This window comes from Haliaeetus albicilla, chromosome 7, assembly GCF_947461875.1.
Source record: "Haliaeetus albicilla chromosome 7, bHalAlb1.1, whole genome shotgun sequence".
Lineage (NCBI taxonomy): Eukaryota > Metazoa > Chordata > Aves > Accipitriformes > Accipitridae > Haliaeetus > Haliaeetus albicilla.
Window position 1 is genome coordinate 14,274,068 of NC_091489.1, and position 26,142 is coordinate 14,300,209.

Here is a 26,142-nt window from a genome sequence, read left to right on the forward strand (position 1 = left end):
ATGCAGTATCTACTCTTCCCCCTGCTGCTTGTGCTGCCTATATTGTTAGTATTCTTCTGCAAGCCCAGCTTTTGACCCCTCTTCTTTTGTATCTCTTCCTTGTACGTGTTAAAAGAGGATTCCTGTAGGATCCAGGAGAAGAGATCTTTGCTAGTAGTCCGGGTGTCCAGACCCAGACCTGGTGCAGACTGTAGATATAGTTGTTACACCCTAGGCTGTAAGAACACCCTACATTGCAGCTAAAGCTTCCTGGGCAGGATGGGGCAAGGCTAAGCATTCCCTAATGAGTATCTGTGAACTGTAATTTTTGTTTTCCCAAGGTTTATATCTTGAGCAAATTTTCAGATGTGGTAAGAGGTTTGATGTGAAGCCATTCTCCTCCTGAATTTTCATCCTTCGAGTCAGGGTCAGAGAGGAGGTAAAGCTTTATAGCTCAGAAAGGAAAGGTCTCAACACAAATGAATGTAGGAAAAGCAATATACATGGTTTTCGCATGCTCTCAATCCAAGAACAGTTCAATCATTTTGACCTAAGGATTTATAAAACAAAATCAAGTTTAAAAGTTTGAATCTATCATAGCCCCTTGACAAGGGAACATTTTAGCCCAAAGAACATGTAGCTTTAACAAATTTTAAAGGCAGCTTTATTATGGGAAGTACCATGAAGAATCTGAATAATGGGTGGTGATCAGTCCTACCTGTCACTTATAAAAATTCTGGGGTTCATGTTTTATATATGCTACCCAGATTGAATTTATGCAAGTTTAAATGTTTGACAGTAGTCTTTAGTTCATTGGAATCTATGTGAACCAAAACCACTAAACCCTTCTCTGTGATTTGTTTCCAGATGTACACACAATACACTTCACAAAAACACAATTGCTCTTAATTTTTACTTTATACACAATATATTTATAATAATACAATAGTAAAACCTAAAATACACATTGGCAGATATAAACCAGATGCAGAGGCAAGCTAGGAGTAATGGAAAAAAGATAAATTGAATATTTCATGAATTGAGAAGACTCCTTCCACAAGAGTAATGGATTAAATATCTGTCCTCTGTAATGGAACCTACAGAAGTCTTTGCCAAAATGTGGTGCTCATTGTACAGTATTTTGAAGACCGAATTGCTTTTTGGCTTTTACAGTATAGTAGAATTTTGATGGACACATGCCGTATCTTTATGTGAAATTAAATGGGTATGTATGCCCTAGATCAGTATTTCAGCAGCTATGAAAAATATTAAATAAATATGTCACTGTTTTTTTAAATAAGACTTCTTCTCAGCTTACTTTCTGTGCCATACTGTTAGATTTCAATAATTCCAGGACCAAAAAAAATAGCTTCATATTTACTTTTATAAATGATCTGTCAGCTGAATATATTTTGTTCTCTGTTTCATCAGAAACATTGTGTACGTACTTCACTTTAAGCACAAGTAGTTGCAGTTCTTCTCAGCTTATGGTTTAGTTTTTTACAGAACTGATACTGCAGAAAAATATTATCATTTTGTTAGAGGTTATAGTTTCAAATGAAGGGAAGTTACGAGTACTTCATTATCTTTCTTATAAAGAAATGGGTTTTTCTCTGCCCTTCAGTCTGTATAACCTTTATTCATTTCACAGTAGTTACTCTCAATCACCTTCCTTGTCATCTAATGCTGGCTTTCATTTCCACTCTTGATAAACTTCAGAGACTGCTCCACTGGAAGTTGCTTTGAAAGTATTTTGGTTTTTCATCTTAAGTTTGCCTTTCCTGTGTCACATGTCTAGTTTATTTTGTGCTCTATGATCTTTGCTGTCCTGGGGAGCATACCTGCCCTGACGGATGGTGGATTCATGGAAGGGGTATTACTTTCAGAAGTACTTGGGATCAGTTCCAGGAGGGAACCCAGGAGAGTTGAGCGTCCATATACATATGATTCGGAGTCCCACTTCTTTCTTCTGACAGTGAGTTAGTGGAAAGCTAATGATCCTTGAGTGCTCTGATGCTTAATTGGTGTGTAAGTGTCTAAGCCTCTAATTTTTTTATAAAAAATGTATCTACCTTCTCTGAATTGGAAATGGGAACCTGATTCCTTAAATAGCTTTGAGAATCAGATCCAGGACTTCGAGCTGTGGGAATTGTTTGCTAGCTGCTTGGAGGACTGGGGAGATGAAGGAGTGAAAACTTTATTCTGACAGAGTCATGTCAGATAGATATGAAATCTTTATTGGCTGTTTAGCTTCTGAGGACTGTTGTTGACACCAAACCTGTTTGAGAACCATGGAAGGCAGATAGACTCGATGTGTGCTTGGAGTCTTTGCATCTTTTTTTCTTTGCTTTCAGCTTTAGATACAACGAGTTGTTGCATCCAGAATGCATATCTAATATAGATGAAGTTTCCCAAAAAGTTAAAATGCGTAGGAAGTATTTTTTGCTTCACTACTTTTACCAGATTGGTGAAGAACTATCAGAAAGCAAAGGAGACGGGATTTAAGCCATTATTGTCTAGGAGGGGGAGGGGAGAAAAAGGTGTCCTGATTTTATTTTATTTTTCTCTTCTCCCCCAAAGCCTTCTTTCCAATCAGCATGGCTTGGGTCAGCAAATAGCTGTTTGCGTGCTTGTTTTGAATGAGTTGGTGGTTTCATCCAGCATGAAGTAGGCAACAGAAACCCCTAACCAGATAGCTACAGCTGGCATGAGTTAACCCTTGTCGGTCCTTGGGCAGGTTTCCCAAGAAGAGCATTATGGCTGATTCGCGGCTGCTCAGGTAGTTAACCTTGCCATTGACCAGTTGGAAGATCTTATGTAAAGTTTTCAATTTCACTTTTTTTCTCCAGAAAGTTGAATAGCTATTACAATTGCCTCTTACGTGGTAAGACTAAACTATCTCGGTGTTCATGCACTGGAAATTATCAGCATCTGTTTCTCTTTTAGTGTAATGATGAATAGCTTCTACTATATGATGATGGAAAAACTGAGATACAGGAAGAAAATGTAAAATTAACCAACCTTTCTTTCAGATATTTCTATTATCTATTGCCTCCTAACTAGTGTGTGTACATGGTTCTGCTTTCTGTGAGACAGAAGACGAACAGCTTAACTAGCTTTTATAGTTTTGTGTTGCTATCAGCTAGTGATGAGCATAATTTCCTTCAGCTGGGGGTGGAAAGGGGGAGAACCGTGCATCTGGTCTGAGAAATTCTGTTCTAGCTGGCTGCTGAATTGATCAAACAGCAGGAAAAAAAACAGGCTTATAGATCTATTCAATAACTATATTGCAAACTCTGTTGTTTGGGCTTTTTTTACTTAATTCAAATTCTGCGCTATGATCAACAGGAAGAAGAATATTTTTGCTTTGATAAATCAGTAGGATTAAAAACTGGGGTTTAATAAAGAAATTGCTAGGATTGAGATTTGTTCCATTTCATTTTAAATTGTTAGAGCTGGGACTGGGTATTCACCATTTTATTTTGCAAGTGCTTCAGATTTGGAAGTGAATCAAATCAGTTTTATAAAGCAAATTGTTATATTGAACAGATTTAAGATTTAATATCCTAAGAAATAGACCCACTTCAGAAAGACTTTTACAAATTACTAATACAAGAAATCAAAGGCAGTAACAGTGGCAGTTATTTTTACATGGTCCTAAAAAGAAAACTCATTTATGGATAAAATATTGAAGTTACATTTTATTCTAAAAGCAGTAAATTTTATGGGATACTGGTTAAATGAACCTTTATGAAATACTGTTTGCTGATATTTGTTCTGCATTTTTAAGTTCTTTATCTAAAATAAGTAGTTTATAATCTTACCAATTAAACCAATCTGTAGCTATAAAGGAGCCTGTGGAAGTGAAAAGCAGTAATAATTTCATTTTTCTTTCTAACATATTTTCCTTTTCCTTGTATTTAGGCTGTCAGCTTTGGAATCAAATGAGAATAGTTGGGTATAGGTACAACATAGCACCAGGCTGCTTCTATGGAAGTGATGGAGCCTCAGCCATTCTGACAGGGAGCTGGCACGCTCGTGTTTCCTTGCATTTTGGTCCTAACTTCTAAAATTAACACATTAAGATTTATGAATTAAAATTTATTCTTTACTAATTCAGAAGAGGGAAAACTATATTGTTTTGCTACCAGTTTTTCTTATTACGTCTTTGTGGGTCTATTGGGGTTTGTAGATAGTGAAGGCTTACAAAATGCAAAGAGAAGAAACATCTTTCCCTCCTCCTTCTTTCCTTCACTCTCCTCCAAGGAAACACTTGCTATGCTTTAGTAGAAACCAGTTTTGCTATCTTGGTTTCAATCCATTTTTATCCAAGGGCAAATATTCTGCTTCATTTTCCTCTGAAGTCTATGTTCAGAAAGGGGAAACTTGAATTTGTATAAAATACTGTACTTATGTAATGACCACGTACTTTTATGCCTCTCATCTGTCTGTCATTCCAATTTTCACACAGTTTGATGATTCAAACAATCAAATGAGCCACTACTTATAACACTGCTGCGTTTTTTCTATCCATGGTCTAGTTCTTTCAAAGCAAAACACATTTTCTTCTCAAAATTGAAGTAATTTAGGAATAAATTGAAATAGATGCTTGTGGTTTCTAGATAGCACTCTGCATATAGTTTAATAGCGCTGTGCACACGCAATAGCCAGTTTTTTCTAAAACGGGCATTGGATTTTAGCATAGAGGGATGTCATGACTTTCTCTTATTTTAAATTCTGTCAGCATGAAATTTATACTTACTATCCAGCAAAATTTTTAGGGAGGAGTAAGATTTCGTACAACTAAAATGCAGCAATTCACACAGCTCCTTTTGTCCTCTCATCATGATAGTAAGGTGCCTCTAACTTTTAATCTCATGATGTATTCATAATCTATCCCTAGTCAATTCTGTGTCTGCTTTCATCCTGTGTCTATTACATATATATTTGTACAAGTCTTGAAAAATACCCTTTCTGGTTGTTGCTAGCTATTGATTCATGCTATTGATTCTGTCATGAAAGAAATACATCTGTCATTTCTTTAGTCAGTTTTAGCAAGTTACTGCTTTCTTACTTTCTCAGGCCTCTGCATCCACTTTGTCTTTTGTTCCCATGAACATCCTCATGATGATCACTTAATGTTTCTGGTCTCTTCATGAAATAGGAAGAATATTTACCTACTGCCTTTTACGTGTATTCAGAGCAAAATCGTTACTATTTCTGGCACATGCTGTAAATACAGTATGTTAGAAGTCTTGAGGTAACATCTAAAAAAATTCGTTATGCAGCACTATAACACTGCTTTATCCATTATGGTTTATGAGCACACTTTCTTTTTCTCCTTTGAAGTGTAAGGTTTTTTCCCAGTTTTAACAGTAAGCTTAAGTTTAACTCAGAAGTGTTGTACCTTAGAATTGGCTTCCTTAAAATTTGGACTCTTGTTTTTTAGGGAGTAACAGGTGCTTTGGCAGTTTTGATGAAAGATGCGATTAAGCCCACACTAATGCAGACATTAGAGGTGAGTATGGCTTATGATGCCTGCCCTTCTCTGACTTTCAAATTCCGTATTGTGCTTGTTGTGCTTCTCTCCAGTGACCGCGCTTAACTTTCAAGGTTCAAGCCAGGGTCAAATCCATAAGGGCATTTTATCAAATGTTCATTTGTGTATGTTAAATAATCAACTCTAACTGCATTTATACCTTTTTGGTGTTTTTTTTTCCTTTCTTTGAGACTCTGGCTTTAGTTGTAATTTTGCCTAGTGTTGCAAACAAGCTGCAGTGCACTGTTGAACTGCTTCTGAGCGTGCTGGAAGGCAGGTTGGGCTTCCAAGTAATAGCCTTCTTTCTGTTTCCCGTCTCGCTCTTCTAGGGAAGTTTCCTTTTTATGTATTTCCTTTATACGTATGTTCCCATGATGATTCCCACAGCTCAGCATTTTGAGTGGAATATAGATGCTTTGCTGAGGCCATTCTATTATTATAGTTTGTGCCATTCAGAAACACAGGATGGTCCTTTTGCCTGTTTATGCTTTTTCAAAAGGTGGCTCACAGCCACCCTATCTTGCCATAGTGCCTTCAGGGACTAAATGAAGCTTTGCTGGCCTATGAGAGGAACGTTTTACACTTACCCTAGTGAGCTTTCTTCCAATAGCTCAAAGAATGCAGAATTGGTACAACATAAACTTTGTGTCTGGGCAGTCTAGTATTGTCTTTTCAGTAGTAAGCTGAATGCTGAGCAATATTCATGGGCAGAGGGAAGAAGAAAAATGGGGAAATAATGGAGCAGTTTTGGAAACAAATGCATTTGGAGAAAAGTTAATGTATATTATTGAAAGTTTGACCATCAAAATTACATAGCTGGAATATTTCACAACAATTCCTGGTATGGTGAAGAGTTGAAGAATGTAGAAAGTTACCAGTGCAATCCCCAATTGGTAAAAATGTCTCATTTTCTGCAGCATGTCAAAATGATAACTACCTTTTTGCTTTTGTGTTTGAATGGGGACAAATACCTACTCTCAGGGAATATTAGAAAAATAGAATTTAAGTCTACGTTACTTTACTATACCCATGTTAATTATTTTCTCCTGCAAAGAACTTCTGTTCTTTCATGTGGCTGTATGAAGAATATATGTGTGTCAGAATTTAATATAACATCCAATAGCAGAAACTGGAGGTCACGTAGGATCAAGAACGTCACAGCCAGAACTGTGTATTAAATTGCCACTTGGATAACATTGTATGCGTTAAGCATCAGTGACAAGGTAGCTTTGATTCTGAGTGTTTAGTCTGTGTCACTCTATTTTGCATATCTGTTAGAAAATAATGTGGTTTTGTTGTAGTGTTCTAAAAGACAATTATAAATGTCAGAAGCGTTTCTTTTGATTGATAGGCATTTGATTCTGGAGCTTGCATGCTTTTTTTTTTTTCACTGCATTTCTTTATATTTATGCAATAAAATTCCTGCCTTTTATGTGGTATTCTTTTCTAGTCTAATCTGTGCTATGGCTGAAACATCTGCCAACTTTCATCAAACACTACTGCTTGTTAGGAGGACCCTGACCGCAGTGCCCAAGGATATTTTTCCCAAAAATTCTTCTTACAAAGTTATTTTTAAAACAGCAAACTAATGCAGCTCAGAAGACTGTTTCATGCTCCACTCCTGCCATTTGAGTCTCAGAGATGAACTTTTGTCACCCTTTGAATACCTGTTGGCTTGCAGGCTAATATGAGCCATCTATCCAAGAATGGAAATCTCCAGTTTATCTATTTCTTTTCCAAGATAGTGCTGTGCTTAGGCTGATGTGGGCCTCTTGGACTGTGTCATTGCTCTTGTGTAGAGATTTGATGGCCTACTCTGTTACTGGCCATGCTGTTGTTGCTGTTCTTGAGCCACAAGCTTGTGTCATATCCCATGTTGTGAATAAATACCTTTCATTATTTTTAATTATTCGTGTTAATAGGTTCAAGAGGTGCTAATTCTAATACCTTCGTTTTTTTACAAAAAATGAAGGGAGGGGAACAAGGAAGATATTTTGCCCTGCACACTTGAATGTAGTGCAGAGATCCACCTGTGAGTTTAGAGCCCTCCAGCATGACAGATTTGAAGACAAGCTAATCCTGGTGTACCCTGAGATGGCAGATGTAATAATGCCTCTTCTGCTATAGGGAATGACATATTTCTGATGAGTATGTGAATTGCAAGTCTTTCTTCTTGAAAACCAGAAATGAGGAGAACTGAAGCCTAAATTACACTTGAAATAATCCTAATAAGTAGCATCCAAAAGAAGAGGGACCTCTCAAGTTTCCAAAGAGGCTACCAACAGTAATTGGCTGACATGATCCTAATCCCTTCAGGAAGAACAAATTCCCAATACAAGTGTAAAGACCTTTAGCAACAGTACCACGACTTGACTGACAACAGTAACATCAGCAACGATCCTACAGTACACGGGTGGTGGAAAAACAGAATAATATGATTACAGAGAACACAAATACAGCTCAGACTGTGCCATGGATCTGTCCTGCAAGCAGGGATGAAACTGTTCACCAAAGCAGGTCTTCCAGATCACTTTGGTATTGGGGAATGGCAAAAAGACTGCCTGAGGAGGGGGAGCAGGAGATCTTCTGGATGACTTCAGCCGATACTGACAGTTAATTTGGCATAATTTGTAAGTGATAGTGCCTGTGGGTAGCAGTGGCTGAAAGTAGCCATTGCAGAGAAAGCTGCACTCCTCTGTGAGCTGGCGAAGCGCTTGTAGATGGGTATTGTGTTAAGCTGTGGAGGTCTGAGGAGTTGCTTCTAAGGGCATATGAAAGGGGAGAAGAATGACCTACTTGGTAGATTTGCACCAGCTTTGTATGGGCGTCTGCATGCACTGGAGAAGAGGTTTAGAAGTTCATAAATGAAAAATGCCCAAATGCCTGTACTGCATGGATCTGAACTGGCAACTTCTGTCAGTGCTTTTTTTTCATATGTGAATCGATGTGGGTGGTTTAATTTGCTGGTTTTTAAAGTTTTCTTGGTGGGTTGATTTCCATCGCAACCCTGCTACTATGTCACCAGAAATGCCACCTCAAGGTGTTAGTAATTAACAGTGTTTTATATGCAGGAATGACAGTAAAATCTCAAAATGGGAAACACGGGGCTCTCCACCTACAATAAATGTAGGCTTCAGTAGAACTTATATCGAATGCTATAGAATTGTGATGACTTTGTTTGGAATGTACGCAATGATTTCATAGTGTTTATCCATGTTTGTCATGACAGATTTGTTCCCTTGTGAACTGATCCCTTAATGTTTAGCATTTATTTATACCATCCGTAACAGAGCAGCTGCTCTGCGGGACAAGTCTTTGTAGTTGCAGGCTGGCTGCTCTGGGATGGTCTGCTCTTGTTACATTTAAAGTGCCACTCAGTAAAAATGAGGGGAGGATGGTAATTATAAACATCTTTCTAGTGGACAGATAACTTCAGATATTTATTGACATTCAGGGTTTATCTTCTTTTAGTAAAACTTGGATAATAAAATTTCCTGTACTGAAAACAGTCAGCAGAATGCATCCCTGTGCCACTGTTTGTTTCTCCATATAGTTTATTAAGAGTGTAACGAAAATAAGTGGCACTGTGCCGAGTGGGATGGATGGGCTGACACAGAGTTACTGAAGCTGGCCTGAGAAGACATTGTTGTCCCTCTTCCAGGGTGTGCCTGAAGCTCCCGAGATCCTGCTGGCGTTCACTCCCTTCCGTACCTAGACTCTATTTTTCTTCCAGGATTGCCCTTGTAAAAAGACTATTAAATAACTCCTCCTTTTCTTCTGTTGGATTTCAGAGCTCCAGGGGAGCATCTGTCCATGCCAGTGGTTTAGTAGTGTGTTTGGATTTCAAGTTAGTGGCAGGGGGCCTCTTGGCAACTGATACTCTGGATGTTGGACTCCACAACCCAAATTTCCTTCCCATCCGTATTGTGTGGATGAACTCTTGGAAGCATGATTGCAAGGGAATGTTGTGGGAGACCCTTCTGGCCCCGTCTGCATAGCTGTCACAGTATGGGACGGGCTGCCCATCATCTGTCTTTTGTGCTTCTGTGCATCGCATCTGCCCATGTGTGTGCTGGGCTTTAATGAAGGCAGCCCTGTAGTTACTTGCCACAAGAAATTAAGGGCTTGGAAAAATAAAACTAAACTTAGTGAGTAATAAATCAGAATAAATCCAGTGGATTTCAGTCTGGTAGCTGAAAACTGCAGTTGTCTCTATTTGAATGCCAGAAGGGTAAATACTGGGTTAAAGTAAAAGTAAAACTTAAGAATGTAAAACTTAAACTTAGGTTGGTGGAAGTGGTTTGCATTTTATTTTGTATAAGTTATAAGCTCTTTGGAACAGAGGTAATCTTTTATTTTGCACAGTACCTCCCATTAGATTGATGCCTAGATACTATAAGAAGCTTTGAAGGTGTACATAGTTCAAGTTAAATTTTTTGCATAAATATGTAAAACCCCAATTGATATTGCAGCATGTGGTCATTAGCAGATAGAAAACAACAAAAAATTGTATGTAAACACTATGAAGTCAATATGTTATGATGATAATAATAATCTACGTAATTTCTTTTGTTACAGGTCATGATTTCTGGTTTATTTACTTTTTTCTGCTCTTGTTCCACTGTTTCTTCTCTAACATGTATGAAGCAGAGTGGTCTTTGGATTATAGCTTAATTGTCCATTTTTTGGAGAATATCCCCTGCCCATGTGTATACATATTGTCCTTTTTCCACTCTTGACTGAATCCCCCCCCCCCAAAAAAAAAATCCCCTGTTTTATTAGAACAAACCTGAAGTTTGATGTGCCAGTGGTTAAAAAGTTACTTGTCTTTGCTCTGAACGAAATAATTACTTATGTATAATTACTTCTAGAGGAAACAACAAGAACAGATGCTTGTTGTTAATAAATTTTATAAGACTTGTTTTCAGTTTTGCAGAAACACGAGAATCTGTTTTCTATAGCAGCAAGTATTTCACTACTGTAATCCAACTGTTCTGGTGTTTTATGGAAAACATGAAAATTTTTGTCTGTGTAGGTTGTTTTCTTAAGACACTGGCGGGGGTGGGGAGGGGGACACACCAACCAGTTTTTATTATATGGTTAATAGTTTCCAAGTTGTGGTTCATGGGGACTGTTGGATGTGGCCCGCAGCTGATCTGCGGAACACTGTCCTCCTTAATTGGTATTTCTGGTCAAAAATTGACGAAGATTGCCTAGTAGCTTGCCTGAAATTTTGGGGGTTGGCAGTAGCTCGTAACACAGAACGTGTGAAGACCATTGATGGAGATAATCTGAAACTGTCTGCCTACTTTTTCTTTAACCAGCTGGGGATTTTTAAAAGCATTAACACAACAGTGGGGATTTGTTTGCTTAAATATTTCATCGTAAAATAGCTGAAGTGACATCCTTCTGTCTGATTGTGTATTCTGACTTGGAGAAAAGGTAGCAGTTAATATATCTCACCTAATCCTAATCCCTTTCTGTAGATGCTAATTTTCTAATTTCTCCTTTCCTTGTGATGCCTGCCAAAAAAAGTAACAGGGAAGCTGAGATTTGCTTTCTATCTGACAAATTTCTCTATGCCATTACTTTTTTAACTCCTGGCCTATCCCTTTTGCTGTTTTAGATTGCTCCCTGCTACAGAGTCTACTTCCCCTGGGTATTTATACAGTGTCTAGTGTAGGGGAATTTGGCTCTGCACCTGGGGCTCCCAGGCACTCAGCCAGCAGTGGTGAACGCTTTTTCCATGGTATGTCACCATCCCCACTGCACCCCAGCCATGTGCCTTCCCTTCTCCGTCTCCAGCTTCTTAACCATTGACTGGTCCCTCATTCCTTCCGCTGGCTACTTTGCCTGCCCAGGAATGGCAGTTACGGTCAGTGAGGAAAATGGGAGCAGTAAGGGATGGAGTAGAGCAGGAGCTGGGCTCTATTTGTGTACCGTCTGCAGCAATGCACTTAGTGCTGATTGTAGTACATATGCCAGAATAGCACGCCACAGCATTAGGGCAGTGGAAATACGGAACATAAGTACAAGATTGGGCAAGAAGTTGTGTAAGTTACCTACAGGTTGCACTGCTGTCCATTACCTTTCTATGAATGAAGCAGATTCTGGTATCTAAGCCTGTCAGTGAATGGGGTCTCGAGCACCTGAGATGTACATAACCCCCCTCGAATTATCTAACAGTGCTTACTCATTATATATGCTTTTGCTTTATATATAATCTTGATTAGTCTGCAAGAGAGTTGTGCTTGTGTTCTTACCTATCCATTAAATTAGTGATATATTTTTTTTATCATTCAGGGAACACCAGTATTTGTTCACGCTGGACCTTTTGCTAACATTGCACATGGAAATTCTTCTGTTTTGGCAGATAAAATTGCCCTTAAATTAGTTGGAGAGAGAGGATTTGTAGGTAAGTAATTATTTTGTATATTGTATTATGGTTTTTTTGGTAAGTTAGCAAACAGTGGTGTAAGTGAATGGGTACAATAGCAATGAAAGGTAAGAATGCTACTTCATTTTATGCTAATATTAATAATAATCTTAAAGTGAACATGTAAAAAACCCAAAGCACTTCTTCTCTCACCGTACCCTTTGTCTCAAGCGTTCTGTCACCACGTTTAAGATTCCACAAGATGACTGAACCAGTTAAATGACTGGGTTGCATTGAAGGAAGTGTCCTGTAGTTCCTTGTATTAGTATTCATCTGACCTTTCTTGATAAACAGACAGAAACCATTCCCTTTTCCTGCTGAATTATTTCTCTGCCAATTCAGCACACCCAGCCAAATCAGGGGTCAGGTGTCCCTGAGCCAGTGGAGAGGAACAGCAGAGGAAAGGTGGTAGAAAAAAAAGTAAGACTGCCTTATTTTGGTGGCAGTGAACCATTAGTTTGGTCCAGCTGCATTGTAAAACCTCACCATGAGGCCCTCATGTTCCCATGAAAGCATGTAGGTGGCCGGACTCCTTTTATATTAAGAATTCAGCCTGCACAAGCAACAATAGACAGGTAGAAGTTACTGTTGCGGTTGCAGGCAAAATAAACTTGTGGCTGAATGGTAAACTAGTTTTTATAAAAATTGTTGTGTGTGTTTACAATTAACAAAAAGAAATTTTGCAATAGTAATGCCTTTGCGCTGCTGCAGCCATTTTCTTCTGTGTCCTGAACACCCAGGTTGCCTTACATTAATCCTAAAGTTGAACACCGAGTACCTGTGGAACAATGCTCTTCAAGAGGTGCAGTAATGTGAAACATGAGGTTTCTTATGCTAGTGCCCTTAAACTAGCAGAGAAACATGTATGTATATGCTTATGTCATACCTACATATTGCTGTAAATTACATAGAGAACCAAATTACTGGAAAGTACTGTTTCTATTTAAATTCATTGGTAATCGGATGGGGGAGTTGTTTGTATTGTTATAGAATGTATATACTTTTTGTTATGATATGAATAAACCTATATATTTACAGATAGAGAATAGAAACGTTTCTTATACAAAGTTGTTGTCTAGTGAACAAGAAGATAGAGGGATATCTTCTTACAGAAATCTTAAAAAGTACTAAAAATTAATACCAATAAAAAATAAAGGATTGAAACCTGTTGTAGATCATACTGAGTTTGAAAAAAAACCCTAAAGAGATATGTCACTTTGGTATTCTCTGAATAACAACAAAAAGGTTGAACAGGTAGAAATTCTATTTATGTGCATTCCATTATCTTGAGGGCTTTCTTCTTTTTGCCCAGAGAAGGGCAGCAAAGCTGGTGAAGGGCCTGGAGCACAAGTCTTATGAGGAGCGGCTGAGGGAGCTGGGGCTGTTTATCCTGGAGGAAAGGAGGCTGAGGGGAGACCTTATCACTCTCTACAACCGTCTGAAAGGAGGTTGTAGTCAGGTGGGGGTCGGTCTCTTCTCCCAAGCAACAAGTGATAGGACAAGAGGAAACGGCCTCAAGTTGCACCAGGGGAGGTTTAAATTGGATATTAGGAAAAATTTCTTTACTGAAAGGTTTGTCAGGCATTGGAACAGGCTGCCCAGGGAAGTGGTTGAGTCACCATCCCTGGAGGTGTTCAAGAAATGCGTAGATGAGGCACTTCAGGACATGGTTTAGTGGCCATGATGATGTTGGGTTGACGGTTGGACTCGCTGATCTTAAAGGTCTTTTCCAACCTAAAAGATTCTATGATTCTGTGATTTTTCTGTTTTCTCATTTTTGCTTGTTCATCTTTATAGAAGTAAGTTTCTGATCTCCCTAAGCATTCTGTGCCTAGAAGAAATGATCTTCATCCTTCTTTTCTTTTTTTTTAAATGGAGTAGCAAAGTGCACACAGTGATTTTTAGTTCCTTGTTAGGGTATTATTAACAACATTAGTTCCTAGAGTCAGTTTTTCTAACCTCTGCCCTTCTGATTCAATATAATTTGCAAAGATTGTTGGACATTTGCATGTAATATTTTGTTAGCAAGAGCATTCTTGGGAAAAGTTTGATTCAGCATTCTGCTCTCACTTCTTATGTTTAGGTAGGAGTAGCTAGGGAAATGCTGACCTGTGTAGGAAGATAAAGCATCACAGTTAAGGTGGTGAAACGTGAGGTTTTCAAGGTAGTCTGAGCATGTGTTGTGTGTTTGTGTTTCCTTTTTAAAATGCATGATCATGTCAAGGAAAAGAGTTGTTTTCTCCAGTGTTACTGTTGTACAGCTAAAGGGTCTGTTCATTTCCCTCTAATAATAAAACATCTATTCAAAGTAAGAACATTTTGCATTCTGAATACATTTATTTAATGATAATAGAATAAGTATTTCATTAAGCTATGTTTTTTACTATATGGCTTTGTGGAATGAAGAGCAAAAGCATTTAGGGTGATGAACATTTTTCATAGGCTGGGTGAAGTGACTTTGTTTCTGCAGTGAGCAGTCTTTTCAAGTGGGAAGTCTGTTTTGCATCATCTGAATGGACGTATGTTGGAGGCAGTCTTGAGTCTTGATCCAGGTTTTGGAGCCCAAAAAGTATTGCCCTCGATTTGGATTCCCCTCTATTCACTGCTTCCCTCAGGCACTGAGAGCATATCCTTGCATTTCATGCTTTTTTTTGGTCTTATCCACCTGTTTGTCTTTAACACTCTTTTTTGCTTTGTTCGTCTTTGGCTCCAGTTTCTCTGTTGGGAGACAGAGCGGTGTAGCTGCAGTAGAGGAAAACCTTTGTGTGTTGCCAGCTAAAGGCTCTTGTTCAGATTTTGTTCTACAGAACACAAATCCCATGAAACTGGCTTCAAAATGAGACTGCCTTTGCTCTGCTGAGCAAAGAACTTCAGCATGATTTTTGGATCCTTGTTAGATTATTAAAAGCAATAGTTCCTAGACTGGCCTACTTAAATAAACTTTGCAGGTAGTCATAAGTGTAAATGGTTGTTCTAATGGTTGTAATTACCATAAGCTTTATGATTTAAAAAAATACATTGTTTCTGGTAACTAGTCAGAGCACATGGGCAGAGACTACATGTAGCACTTGCTGGTTTATTAAATACCATCATATCCTACCCTACACAACTGAGGTCTAAAGTGACAGCTACAAAGTGTGCACCAGTCCACACTGAGGTCATGTACATACAGGCAGAGAGCCCAGTGCCTTGTGAAGCTACACAGCAAAGCAGTTAGCAAGAAACTCCACCGCAGTCTGCTTGCTGTGGTGTGTGCCTGAACCCTGTGTGACCATTGAAACTCAGTGGGGAAAGCTGATCCTGTAGTTAATTCAGACAGTAGGAGTGCAGGACAGCTATGCTGCAGTTCTGTAGCTAGCTGAACAAGTTAATTACTCACTCTTGCTAAAAGTAAAAATTTTCACTGCTCCATTTTTCTCTTTTGCCACTGTTCTCGTGCAGTTCATCCTTTCCTCACGTTGGATCTGGCACTCATTAGATTCTTGTATAAGCGATTGGAGTTCATGTTTTGCCATGTAGGTTAGTTGCATAAGCTCATGAAAGAGTCCAAGAGGTGCTGGAAATAGCGTAAGGTAAGTGGCAGAACTGCATGGCTGGGAGAGGCATTTTAGGGACCACGAGCCATGAGATTGGCTCTCAGTCTTGTGCAGCTGCATCCAAAGCAGGAACATAAGAAATCTGTGACAGCATCTGCAATTAAATTAATTTCCTGTACAGTAGAATAAATATCTTAATGTACATATGCTAGCTCACTGTGAGATGGTATGATAATATATATTATATATATTTATCTATTTATTACTCTCTCTATTTATTTTATAATTTTTTGCATATATTTATTATTTTGCTTTTAAATATTAATTATTTTATTTTTTTACTTAAGCCACTGTTATTTTAGAGCAGAACCTCCTGCTAAGTGTGTAAAGAGTGCTAAGGAGAATAGCACAGCCTGAACTTGCACCACAGTTTCACAAATACAGATATTTTTTATTTTCTGTCCTGGCTTAAGCAGCCTTCTTCCTCCAGCTGCTTGTTTCCAGTCCTGTGCAACTCCTCACTTGCCAGCACACCTGTTTATAGAGCTACATGATAAACTAAACTGGAGAGTTGGTCTTGACTGAAAACAACCACAACAAAAAAAATCCCCTTCCTTCCCCTTACAGACAGTGGCTGGGCAAAAGGTTATATGTGCAAAAGGGGAGGATGAGGTAATACCAGATAAGATGGTGTTCTTGCTGAAATTAATATTTATGATATTATAGCCTCATTTGGAGCTTTAAAGTGCCAGTAAAGCTACTGTGGATGCACTAGCTAATCAGACTGAGCCTGCATTGCCAGAGCAGCTAAGTCTGTCTCCTTTCTCAGCCTGTGCTCAACTGTTTTTGCACGACATCCCAGCAGAAACCTATTGCACTTTTTGTTGGCTTAGTTTTCTGCTGACTTAACACAGCAGTTCAGCCCAGAGTCACAAAAACACCGGAGCTGGTGCAGGGGAGGGTGAGTTGGGACAGCCAGCAGCGAAAAACCAATCTGTTGTGTAGATCCCACTGTTTGTGTGACCATGTGCCATGGCCAAGGCAAAAAAAAAATCCTCCCAAAATGTTCTTTTAAAATTTATTTTTAAACCTTACTTTCTCTCCCTGGCCTGCATTGCCTGTTTCTCTGCTTGCTCTGCACCTGGAATTGCAATGTGCTGTGCCTTTTGGGTAGCATTGGTTAACAATGATGTAGACAGTCTGGTTTTGAAAAAAAAACACATCTAAACAAAGTTTTAACTGTTGAGTCCTCCTGTGAGATGTCACTAATTGAAGGCACTCCCTGCTTCAGTTTCAGGTGTCCAAGTGAATCACAGGCCCTCATTAAGTCCAAGATAGCCTAAGCCTTTTAGCTCAGCTTGTCGTTTCCCTCTTCCCTGAGCCTTGTTTCTACGTACTGACAACTCGGTCTTTTTGCTCTAATTTTGAGTTCTCTTGGTACAAGTTTTGCCACTGAGCTTTTAGTGCAATGCCTTGGCTGGCACTGGCTGCCTTGCACTTGTTTGTGTTCTCAGCCTTTTACTGCTTCAGGCCTGTTTCCCCGCAAATTCCCCCCATCGTTGCTGTGAGCAAGCGTGGCCCGTTGAGGATGGCAGCCCCTGCACCGGTGAGCGGCTCTTGTGCCACATGGCAGCTGGGCTACGCAGGGCAGCTGCGCCGATGGTCCGGGAAGGGTTGCACTGCGGCACATTGAACCTGCCAACCTTCACAGCTGCTATCAGAGCTTTGCAGTCTCTCACACATCTCTTTAGCCCCTCTGGCAGCAGCCTGAAGTCTGTTTCTGACATTTCATTTTCCTTTTGTATGAAAGGTTGCCTAAGCTGGCCTGATTAACCAATTCTACATCACTTGCTTTTGGTTCAACTTAATTGTTTAACAGCAAGGACAGCTGATATCTCAGCAGTGGCTGGGAAAGGAGCTTGGCGTTTAGGCAGTCCTGTGCTGTGACTGAGTGGGACAATATATCTGTATTTAGGCAGTTACTTTTATTGGGTTTTTTTTGTTTTGTTTTGTGGTGTTAACCTCTTTAATTCCCCTTTTGTTCTTCATCGCTGTCCTCTGATGTAGGAACGTCAAACTCGTGGCTGATCCACAGAAGCTGGTTAATACTGAAGGCCATGCCTGATGTAAATTGCAACTAAAGTTTTAACTTGCAGCCCTGAGGATAAATTTGCCAGTTATGTAAAGAATTAATTTTGCACAAATTTCTCCTTGTGCTTGTGTTTTTATTTCATGGTTCAGGGGATTGTATTTTGATTTTCTGGAAGTCCTCTTCTGAAATGACCTCTGTGCCTCATCTTTCTTTCCTCCATTGTTTCCCACCATTGCTTTGAGGAAGATTTTTGTTGTTTCAGAAGTGTCATGGCAGTTTTTGCAAACAAAAACGTTAACCACGTTTCTGGATGTCTAGGTTAGAGTGATTGCCTTAAGTGAACAAAGAATTGTTGTATTTGTTTGTCTGATAGCAGATGTCCCATGTCTGGATGAACACAGTGTACGGTGTATATGTAAAACACTTGATTTTAACTTCAAAGATTACACTGTTTAAGGAGGCAAATGTTATTGATAATATTTTGCCACATAAGATGCTGCAGTATAGGAAAGAAAGATTTCACAAAACAGTTTTGGGTGTTCTTAAACATACACACACACTTTTCAAGGATTTGGGAAGTAGTGTATGGGTTCAACCACACTGTAACTGATGCCAGTTAAGAGTCCCACTCAGAAGCACTGTGTGTATGCAGAACAAAACATAAAGTCCTTGCCCTAGAAAGACTTGCTAGTGCCTACTGACAGGCAGCTGGCAAAGCACAGGAAAATAGGCCTTTATCACAGTAGTATTGCCATCCTGCTCACCCAGCAGTTTTCTTTTTTGTGATAGTTTCCAAGGGGGGAAAAAAATTCTTGGTGTATTTTGCAAGTAGACAAAGGGTGAGAAGTTCTATAGGTTTCAGGAAGCATGTCTCTTGTCAGGGAGAGCAGAGGAAGGAGTGCAAAGAAATGTCAATGAGATGATGGAATTTATTCTGGTTGCTGATGTCTCAAATGTCTTGCTAAGGACAAAGGTTTGTTTAGAGAGAGGTGCCTTGAACTGCACCCAGAAATGGAGGGGACTAGACTACAGAACCCATAACTTGTCGCAACCTTCAGGCATGCCATGAGGTCAAAATGTTTTGTGATCTTGGTTTACTCCTATGGGCATGTATGCCAGCAGCTTTGCTAGGAAGGGAAAGGAGATTATCAGTAAACCAGAAAAAGAACAGGGAAATTTTGGTAACTTTATCAACACAGAATGCAGCTAGTCACTCCCCTTGAAGAGTCTTGGCTCAGGAAGAGGTAATCATTTAAACATCATCAGGGCTTCTTATGTCACATCTCTCTGCCGCTCGTTCTTCCTCCTGTGTTGGCTTAAAGCAACAAAATACCTTGTAAAACTCCCAAGTTCCTTTTCTGCATCAGTCAGATTGTTTCTTAATACTTTGTTAAGGTGAATAGAAGGGATGAACTATGAGGTTTTTTAGTCAGTGAATGCAGGCTGCCCAAGAGGTGTTTTGAAGGCTTAAAGGATGAAAGAGGAAGAGGAATGAACTTTCCTGAGTCATATTTGTCAGTGTGTCAGAAATTATTGCAATAAGCAACTCAGCAGATTGCCCCATCCATCTCTTTAATCCCTCGAAGGTATTTCAGCAGAGGAAAAGGGGTGGTTGTAAATCAGAAAAAAAAGTGAAGCATGAATATGTTTTTGGAATCCTAAACCAAAGTCCTTCTGAAGTCTGTTTTTCAGACTTGGACTACATGTTTAGCGGTTGCTTTCTTTCCTACTCCTAGTAAGCACGTCCCATTAAGCACGTCCCATTCAACGCTGAGAGCACGCTGTGCTAGGCAAGGTGGAGTGTGACTTTGTATTTCCTGGTGTTGTATCAGGTGACAAGAGGAGGCTTACTGCAAGCTGTGGGTGTCTTTCTTAAGAAAGGTTCGCTTTCTGTTTCTTTCTTTAGGTGGTCCACTTGGTGTAATCGGAAAGACTTTGTCACACATTTTTAATGGTATAAACTCAAGTAGAAGCAGTAAACTTTTATAAGCTAAGTAATTGACTCTTTATTGTGCTGGTACTCGTGTTAGAATAAACTAATGATGCTAGCTGCTCTAACTATCAGTACATACAAAGTTGTATTTCAGAAGATATCCATTTCACATGCTCTCAGAGCAGACATTGTATAACAAATTTATAAACGACCTTATGAAAATTGTATGTGTTTAATACACTAAGTGAATAATCTTCAGTAGATCTTTTTAATGTCATAAGACACTTCAAACTATTTTCTTAGTAGTAGTCTTTTTCCAAAAAAAAAAAAAAAGGAAATAAAGCCCAAATACTTTGACTAAACTTCTTTTGGCACCAGTAGTACAGGTGATGATATTACATTTAAATGTTGAGTTCAAGGATTTCTTTTTAAATTTTTTTTGTTGCTCAATACCACTAGAAAGGGGTTCCATGCAGTGACCCTCCAGAGAGCTTTAATTTTTAGGATTCTGTCCAGTGTCTTTCTACCTTGTGTTATTTTATCTCTGAATTTTTCACTCCTTATTTTCACAAGAAACAAACTGTAATGAGATTATGTTCCAATATTTTGCTCTTTGAACCAATGTGTTTTTTCTTGCTTAAGTATTAAAGCAAGGCTAAGGTTTCATGGTACAAGGTGGTTGACAGCATTATCAGTGTCAGTGTTACTGGCGTACTCTGAAACGTGTGTGCTGCAAACTAGATAAAGGATGTTCAAAACTTTACAGTGTTTTCTCTGATCCCATTCATAGCGCAGCTGCTCAAGCAACTGTGCTTGGTGCAACTGTGGCAGTGGGGTGTTGGGAAGGAAGGGGAACTGTGTTAGTCAGTATTGCTGCAAGGCTCTTAAAATCATGGTTTAATAGTACAAAGCACAGTGGTACCACCAACTGCAAAATAAGGTACCATTACTCCTAGAAGATCTGTGAATCTTTGCCATTCACTTGTGAAGGGTGATGCCATTCACATCCCAAGTGCCCTTTTTATTTCTTTCTTCACATTTGCAGAGGTAAAAGTAAATTCCATTGCTTTCACCTGTTGTAAAGTGGAAACAAAAAAAATCTTCTGTTCCCCTTTGCTTTTAAAATCTTAGCAGATTTTCTTACCAGTAAGTTGGAAAGTCTTCAGAGATGACATGTAGTGCAACATATTTTCCTTCACTGACAAGAAGTCAAAGTTCCTGAAAGCTGACCTGATTTACTGCCTTGTCACAAATAATCTGGGTGCAAATCATGCATCCCTTGCTTATGGATTGCTACTACTGAAAGTCAGGTGACGATGATTTAAATGACTTCCTATTGCAGAAAATGCTTAAAACAGTCTTGAAATAGTTTATTAATTATTATGCCATATTAGAATCAAAACTTTTCTTATATCTTTGTGTGTTCAGAGCCCTTGAGAAAGTTCTGAGTGACTCCATGTTTTCACTGCAGATCTCTTGAAACTTTTTCTTCTGATAGTTCTGATCTTTAGGATACATTGCAAAATAAAGCTTTTCAGAAGGAAGATTGGATAGAAGAGAGCTGTCCTGAATGTTTTTATTGGGAAGCACTCTAGCATTGGTATCATATGTCACTATATTTCAGAGTTGAATTAATTTGGGAGCTCGTAAATTATGCAAAGCTAAACTCAAAACTGAAAGTTGATATTGATCAGGAATTGTTGAATTATGTCTAACTAATATTGCACTTGCAATAAAAAAGTGGTGTTTTGCCCAGGAAGGAGTGGTGATGCTATTCTGAAGAGAAAAGCTCGCAAATTATGGACTGTCTTGTAGTGAGATTTTACCTTCTTCCCTTTAAGGAAAAAGTAAATCTACAAAGTGTTAGAAATTCACTTGGCATTCCCTTGCTACAAAACATATTTGTAAATGTACATTCCCAAATCTGTTGTTGATATCCAGAACGATGAAGGGCAATTTACAGGAATAAAAGAACATGTGATTATAAATCATCAGCCATTTAGCTGAGTTCTCTGCTTTATCTGACAAGCATATCAGACGCTCTCCTTCATAAACTGATTGAGCTCCAGTTTGAAACTAGCTGGGATTTTTAACTCTTGCTGCTACTGCTGGTAAGCTAGCTGAGTTTCTGTGGCCACTTTGAACTCATTTGCTCTTGTTCTGTAATACTGTGTTCCAGCTTAGTCTTCTCTTTCTCAGGTAATAATTTTTATACTGTCTAACTAAACAAGCACAGCTTTTCTAATCTTTTATAATTAGTGCTAGGCTTGCCATTCCTATAACACAGCCTATCTGCTTTTTTAGTTTCTGCATCTGTTAAGTATTTGCTTTCTTCAACATAGCTGCATGCACATTGCTCTGCAAAGTCACTTACCTTGCTGGTGTTTATCCTCAGATCAGTCACCTTTTTTTTTTTTCCTCATTTTCCGTACATAACTCATTCTGTGATTGACTTAATATTGCTAGGCTCCCAGATCCTTCTCTGATGTTTGCAAGTATGAAGTTCCCAAATTGCAGGTCAGATTTTTGTCATTAATCTCCAATGGCAATGGCTGTTTACTAAAAACTTTCATTCTGTTTCTCTTCGTTTCTTCCTAAACACCACAGCAGCTTTTTCCTGTGTGATATCCTAGTTCCTCTCCGTGCTGGCGATGCTTTCAAACTTTGGCATCGCCAATAAACTCCATCAGTGTTCCTCAGTCTTTCTGCTGAGGTTGTTTAGCAAAGGGTAAATGAGGGCCCTCAGGCTGCTCCTCTCTCTTGTCTCTAGTTCTATCATGGCTGCCTGTTCTCCTCTCTCTTAATCATGTAATCATCATTTTTCTTCTAGCTTTGCTAACACATTCCTGTGTAGTGCTGCAGCAGTTTTTTTTCCTGAAGACCACATTGATGAGATGTTGTCACATTTTCATTAGTGGAGGAAAGTTTGTATCTGGCATAGCCTGCCTCTGGTAGACAAAGGTTATATTTCTTACTTAGCTTAAATTCTTTTAAAATCATTCTTTTCTTAAAAATATGTTTGAAAACCATTTGGCTTCTATCACTCAGATTTCCCCCCACTCCTCTTACATTACTTGAATATGGGTTTTGATACTTCTCAGATAAAAGGCACCAAGGGAAAAGGAAATTATTTAAAATGTTGATATAAGCTTTATGGGTTTTTTTTGTTCCAGGATTTTGAAATTCCTGATTCACTCTTTGTTAAGAGTAGTGTATTCAGGTCTTGTGTATTTTGGTTTTTTAATTCCAACTTTAATAAATTACGGTGACATCACTTTATTAGCTTCTACTTTTTAATTTGTGTGGCTGAAGACCCTTGCAATTTGTTTTAATTTCCTTTGCTGGCTCTGACTCTCATTCTGTAGTGTAGCAACTCTGTCTGTCTTTTCCTTTCTTTTAGAGCTTGTGTAATTAATAGTTACGTATCTTCTGCTCAAAAAGTCTACCCTGCAGGACAACAAAGCTATGTATTTGACTGCCTTTTCTCTTCATGACCAGGAGTTACCACTGTTACCAGCCCAGATGCCATGTGAGAGACCAAGCATTTTAATTAGTACATTTAGATGAGTTTGATTTCACAGGTGAAGTGATTTCAGTGTGAGGAAAGCAATTAAAACATAACGATGACATGATAGAAAATAATGAAGAGATAGTGTGGCCTTGCATGGTTGTTTTCAAGTTTTTTTGAAACTTTGCTGGTGGATGGATGCTGCTCTGTGCCTCACTGGCAAAGGAATTAAATGGTTTTCTCACAGACTAAGAGCTGTGAAGCGGCACGCCTGTGTGTCGGTTGTGTGCTGAATGAAGTGTCACACCATAACTGAGCTGGCTGGGTCAGAAGCAAGCAGAGAGCTGGACATGCATAGCTTATTTGAGAAAGCCATGCTTTCTTCTCTTCATGTGGGTTTTCAGAGTAGAAGGGAGACGTAGTGAGATAGTGTTTTGGTTGGGACTGTATGTGCCTGGGGGATTTGCCATGATGATGATGGGGAGGCAGGAAGGGTGGTGTGAATCTGTTCCTGGTGGCTGGCTGGCAACTAGGTCTGGCTGGCTCCTGAGGACCTGGTGTCTTGAGGAGACCTGTCCTTTCTCCTCTTTCTTGCCCAGTAAAAGACAAGGAGACAGAGCTGCTGAGTCCATAGCTTGTCTCCAGTAGCACACATTCTCTGATTGAAAACTCCTGGTCTGTCTTGTGGCTAAGGCACTGTAGTGCATGTCAGGAGGCATACATCTTGTTACCACCTCCATCCTTGACTAGCTTCGTGGCCTTAAACAAGTAATTTCGGCCTCCATACACAGATGTAATCCCATTCTTCCTGATTTGTTTATTCAGTTTATAAACTTTCTTGGGGGCAAGAACCATCTCGCCATCGGAAATGGGGAGATGCCAAACACTAGAGTAATGGGAACTTTAAGGTAACAGGGCTTTTGTAGAGCCATGGCAGCTGCTAGTACTTCAACATGCATCAGGAATTCACTGACAAGCTGACATGGTATTTTAATGCCCTGTATGCTGCCCTCTTTCTGCAACGTGTCTGTCTGCGTGCCCAAAGAAGGGCAGCGAAGCTGGTGAAGGGCCTGGAGCACAAGTCTTATGAGGAGCGGCCGAGGGAACTGGGGCTGTTTATCCTGGAGAAGAGGAGGCTGAGGGGAGACCTTATCGCTCTCTACAACTACCTGAAAGGAGGTTGTAGTCAAGTGGGAACTGGTTTCTTCTCCCAAGTAACAAGCGATAGGACGAGAGGAAATTGCCTCAAGTTGCCCCAGAGGAGGTTTAGATTGGGTATTAGGGAAAATTTCTTCACTGAAAAGGTTCTCAAGCACTGGAACAGACTGCCCAGGGAAATGGTTGTGTCACCATCCCTGGAGTTATTTAAAATACATGTAGATGTGGTGCTTAGGGACATGGTTTATTGGTGGACTTGGCTGTGTGAGGTTAACGCTTGGACTTGATTATCTAAAAGGTCTTTTCCAACCTAAACAATTCTATGATTCTATGTTAGAGCTTAACACAACTCTTTCCTCTCTCAGTGACATTCATAAATTAAAAGTATGGAGTGTACAACTGTTAAGGGCTGTCTGTTATTCTCGGGCTCAGGACAATTATCCAGGGGTAAAAACAGATAGGAAAGATCTGTCATCATTCAGAAAGTAGAGGTACTGCCTAGTTCCTGATAAATAAAATACCATTCTACTGAGTAGAAACTGATGACATTGCAACTTCTGTGCTATTTATTTTCCCTTCCCTCCCCAAGTTAGCAATCTTACCTAGTTTTAAAACTCCCAACTCATAAAAAGCAAATAAGCAGTTCCTTTTGTTACCTACTGGTTGTATTGCTTTTATTTATAAGAAGAAAAGAACCAGAGGTTAAAAAAATGCAAACAGTAAAACATCATATATGCTAAAGAAGTTCTCTTAATTCATCACTTGGCAAAGGAAATAAAAGAAGGGTCCCTAGCTAACAGCGTTACTTTTGCTTAGGGTTATTTGGCAGAAAATCCATCATCCTCTCTCCATTTGTGAGTATTTCATATTGACTTACAACCTTTAGCAAGGGTCAGCAGGGCAGGGTATGCATAAAGAGTTCAAGTCCCATTTCAAAGGCTGAATTTTAATTGTAGTGGATGGTTTATTTTTAATATAATTTGAAAATGAAAGCTCTTTATTGGATTTTTTTGTTTGTTTGTTTTACTAGCTTTTTGATACTGAAATCTAATGTTCTTTTTATGGACTACTTGCATAAGAATGAGGTTTGTTCAGACATTTCCGTCACGTTAGAGAAACCGTTTTTTGCTCTTTTTTTCTGAGTCATTGTTCTGAATCTGCAGGCAGGAGTGCTTTGTTTTCTGAAAGCTTTTATAATTAAAATTGTTAATAATGTACAAATATGGAGGGGGCAATATTTGTTTATTTACTTTGTGAACTGTTGACTTAAATCTTGAAGGCTCTAGAGAAATCAACACAAATGTGAAATGTGGTAAGGACATAAATACATGCATTTCCATTTTTTATTATAGTAATTATATTTGGCAGAGTTTTAATATCATCTAGTACAAGTTTATATTTAGCAGAGTTGATTTGCTGTTTTCCACTGGTATTCCATAAACATGTGCACACTGAGAGCTCAATTAATAGGCGTTTCAGGGAGAATTGTTCAAAGGTACATTGTCGTCTTTGGGATCAGAACTCCAAAATGTTTTCTTCTCATCCTGTGCTACCCACTATACCAGCCCAATTGAAATAATGTCATGGTTTGGGGAAAAAGGTTAAGGTATGTCTTTAGATGTTCTTAGAAGAAAAATGCACATGCAGAGGGTTCTTAAGATTTATAATTGCAGGTGGTTTGTTTTGCCTCATAAATTTTATGAAGTACTCTATGATAAGATAATACAAAAGAAAAATACTGTGATTTCTCTGAAAGTATGCTGACTTTAAATCATTGGGTTTTTTTAATTTTCAAACAACAAACCGTATGTGTTGTTATATGCTGGGAATTTCTAAATAATTTTAACAGAAAATAGTTATTTCACTTTGAAAACAGAAATTAGGTTTGCTTACATATCTGATCTTATGACCTGGTGGGATTAGCTTTAAAGAAAAATATCAAGAATTCATGGCTAGGGATA

The 26,142-nt window shown here is 38.9% G+C and overlaps 1 protein-coding gene across 3 annotated transcripts in view; it reads left to right on the plus strand.

Moving 5' to 3' along the window:
* The window catches only part of MTHFD1L (methylenetetrahydrofolate dehydrogenase (NADP+ dependent) 1 like), a 160,694-nt gene that overhangs the window by 55,138 nt on the left and 79,414 nt on the right, over positions 1 to 26,142 (plus strand). For all 3 annotated transcript variants that reach the window (XR_011325383.1, XM_069787010.1, XM_069787011.1), the window contains exons 19-20: positions 5,429 to 5,497; positions 11,822 to 11,933. Coding sequence is in view for 2 of the 3 variants with exons in the window: in XM_069787010.1 (XP_069643111.1) it covers positions 5,429 to 5,497; positions 11,822 to 11,933 (181 nt within the window). In the remaining variant the exon portion in view is untranslated. The remainder of the gene's footprint in view (positions 1 to 5,428; positions 5,498 to 11,821; positions 11,934 to 26,142) is intronic.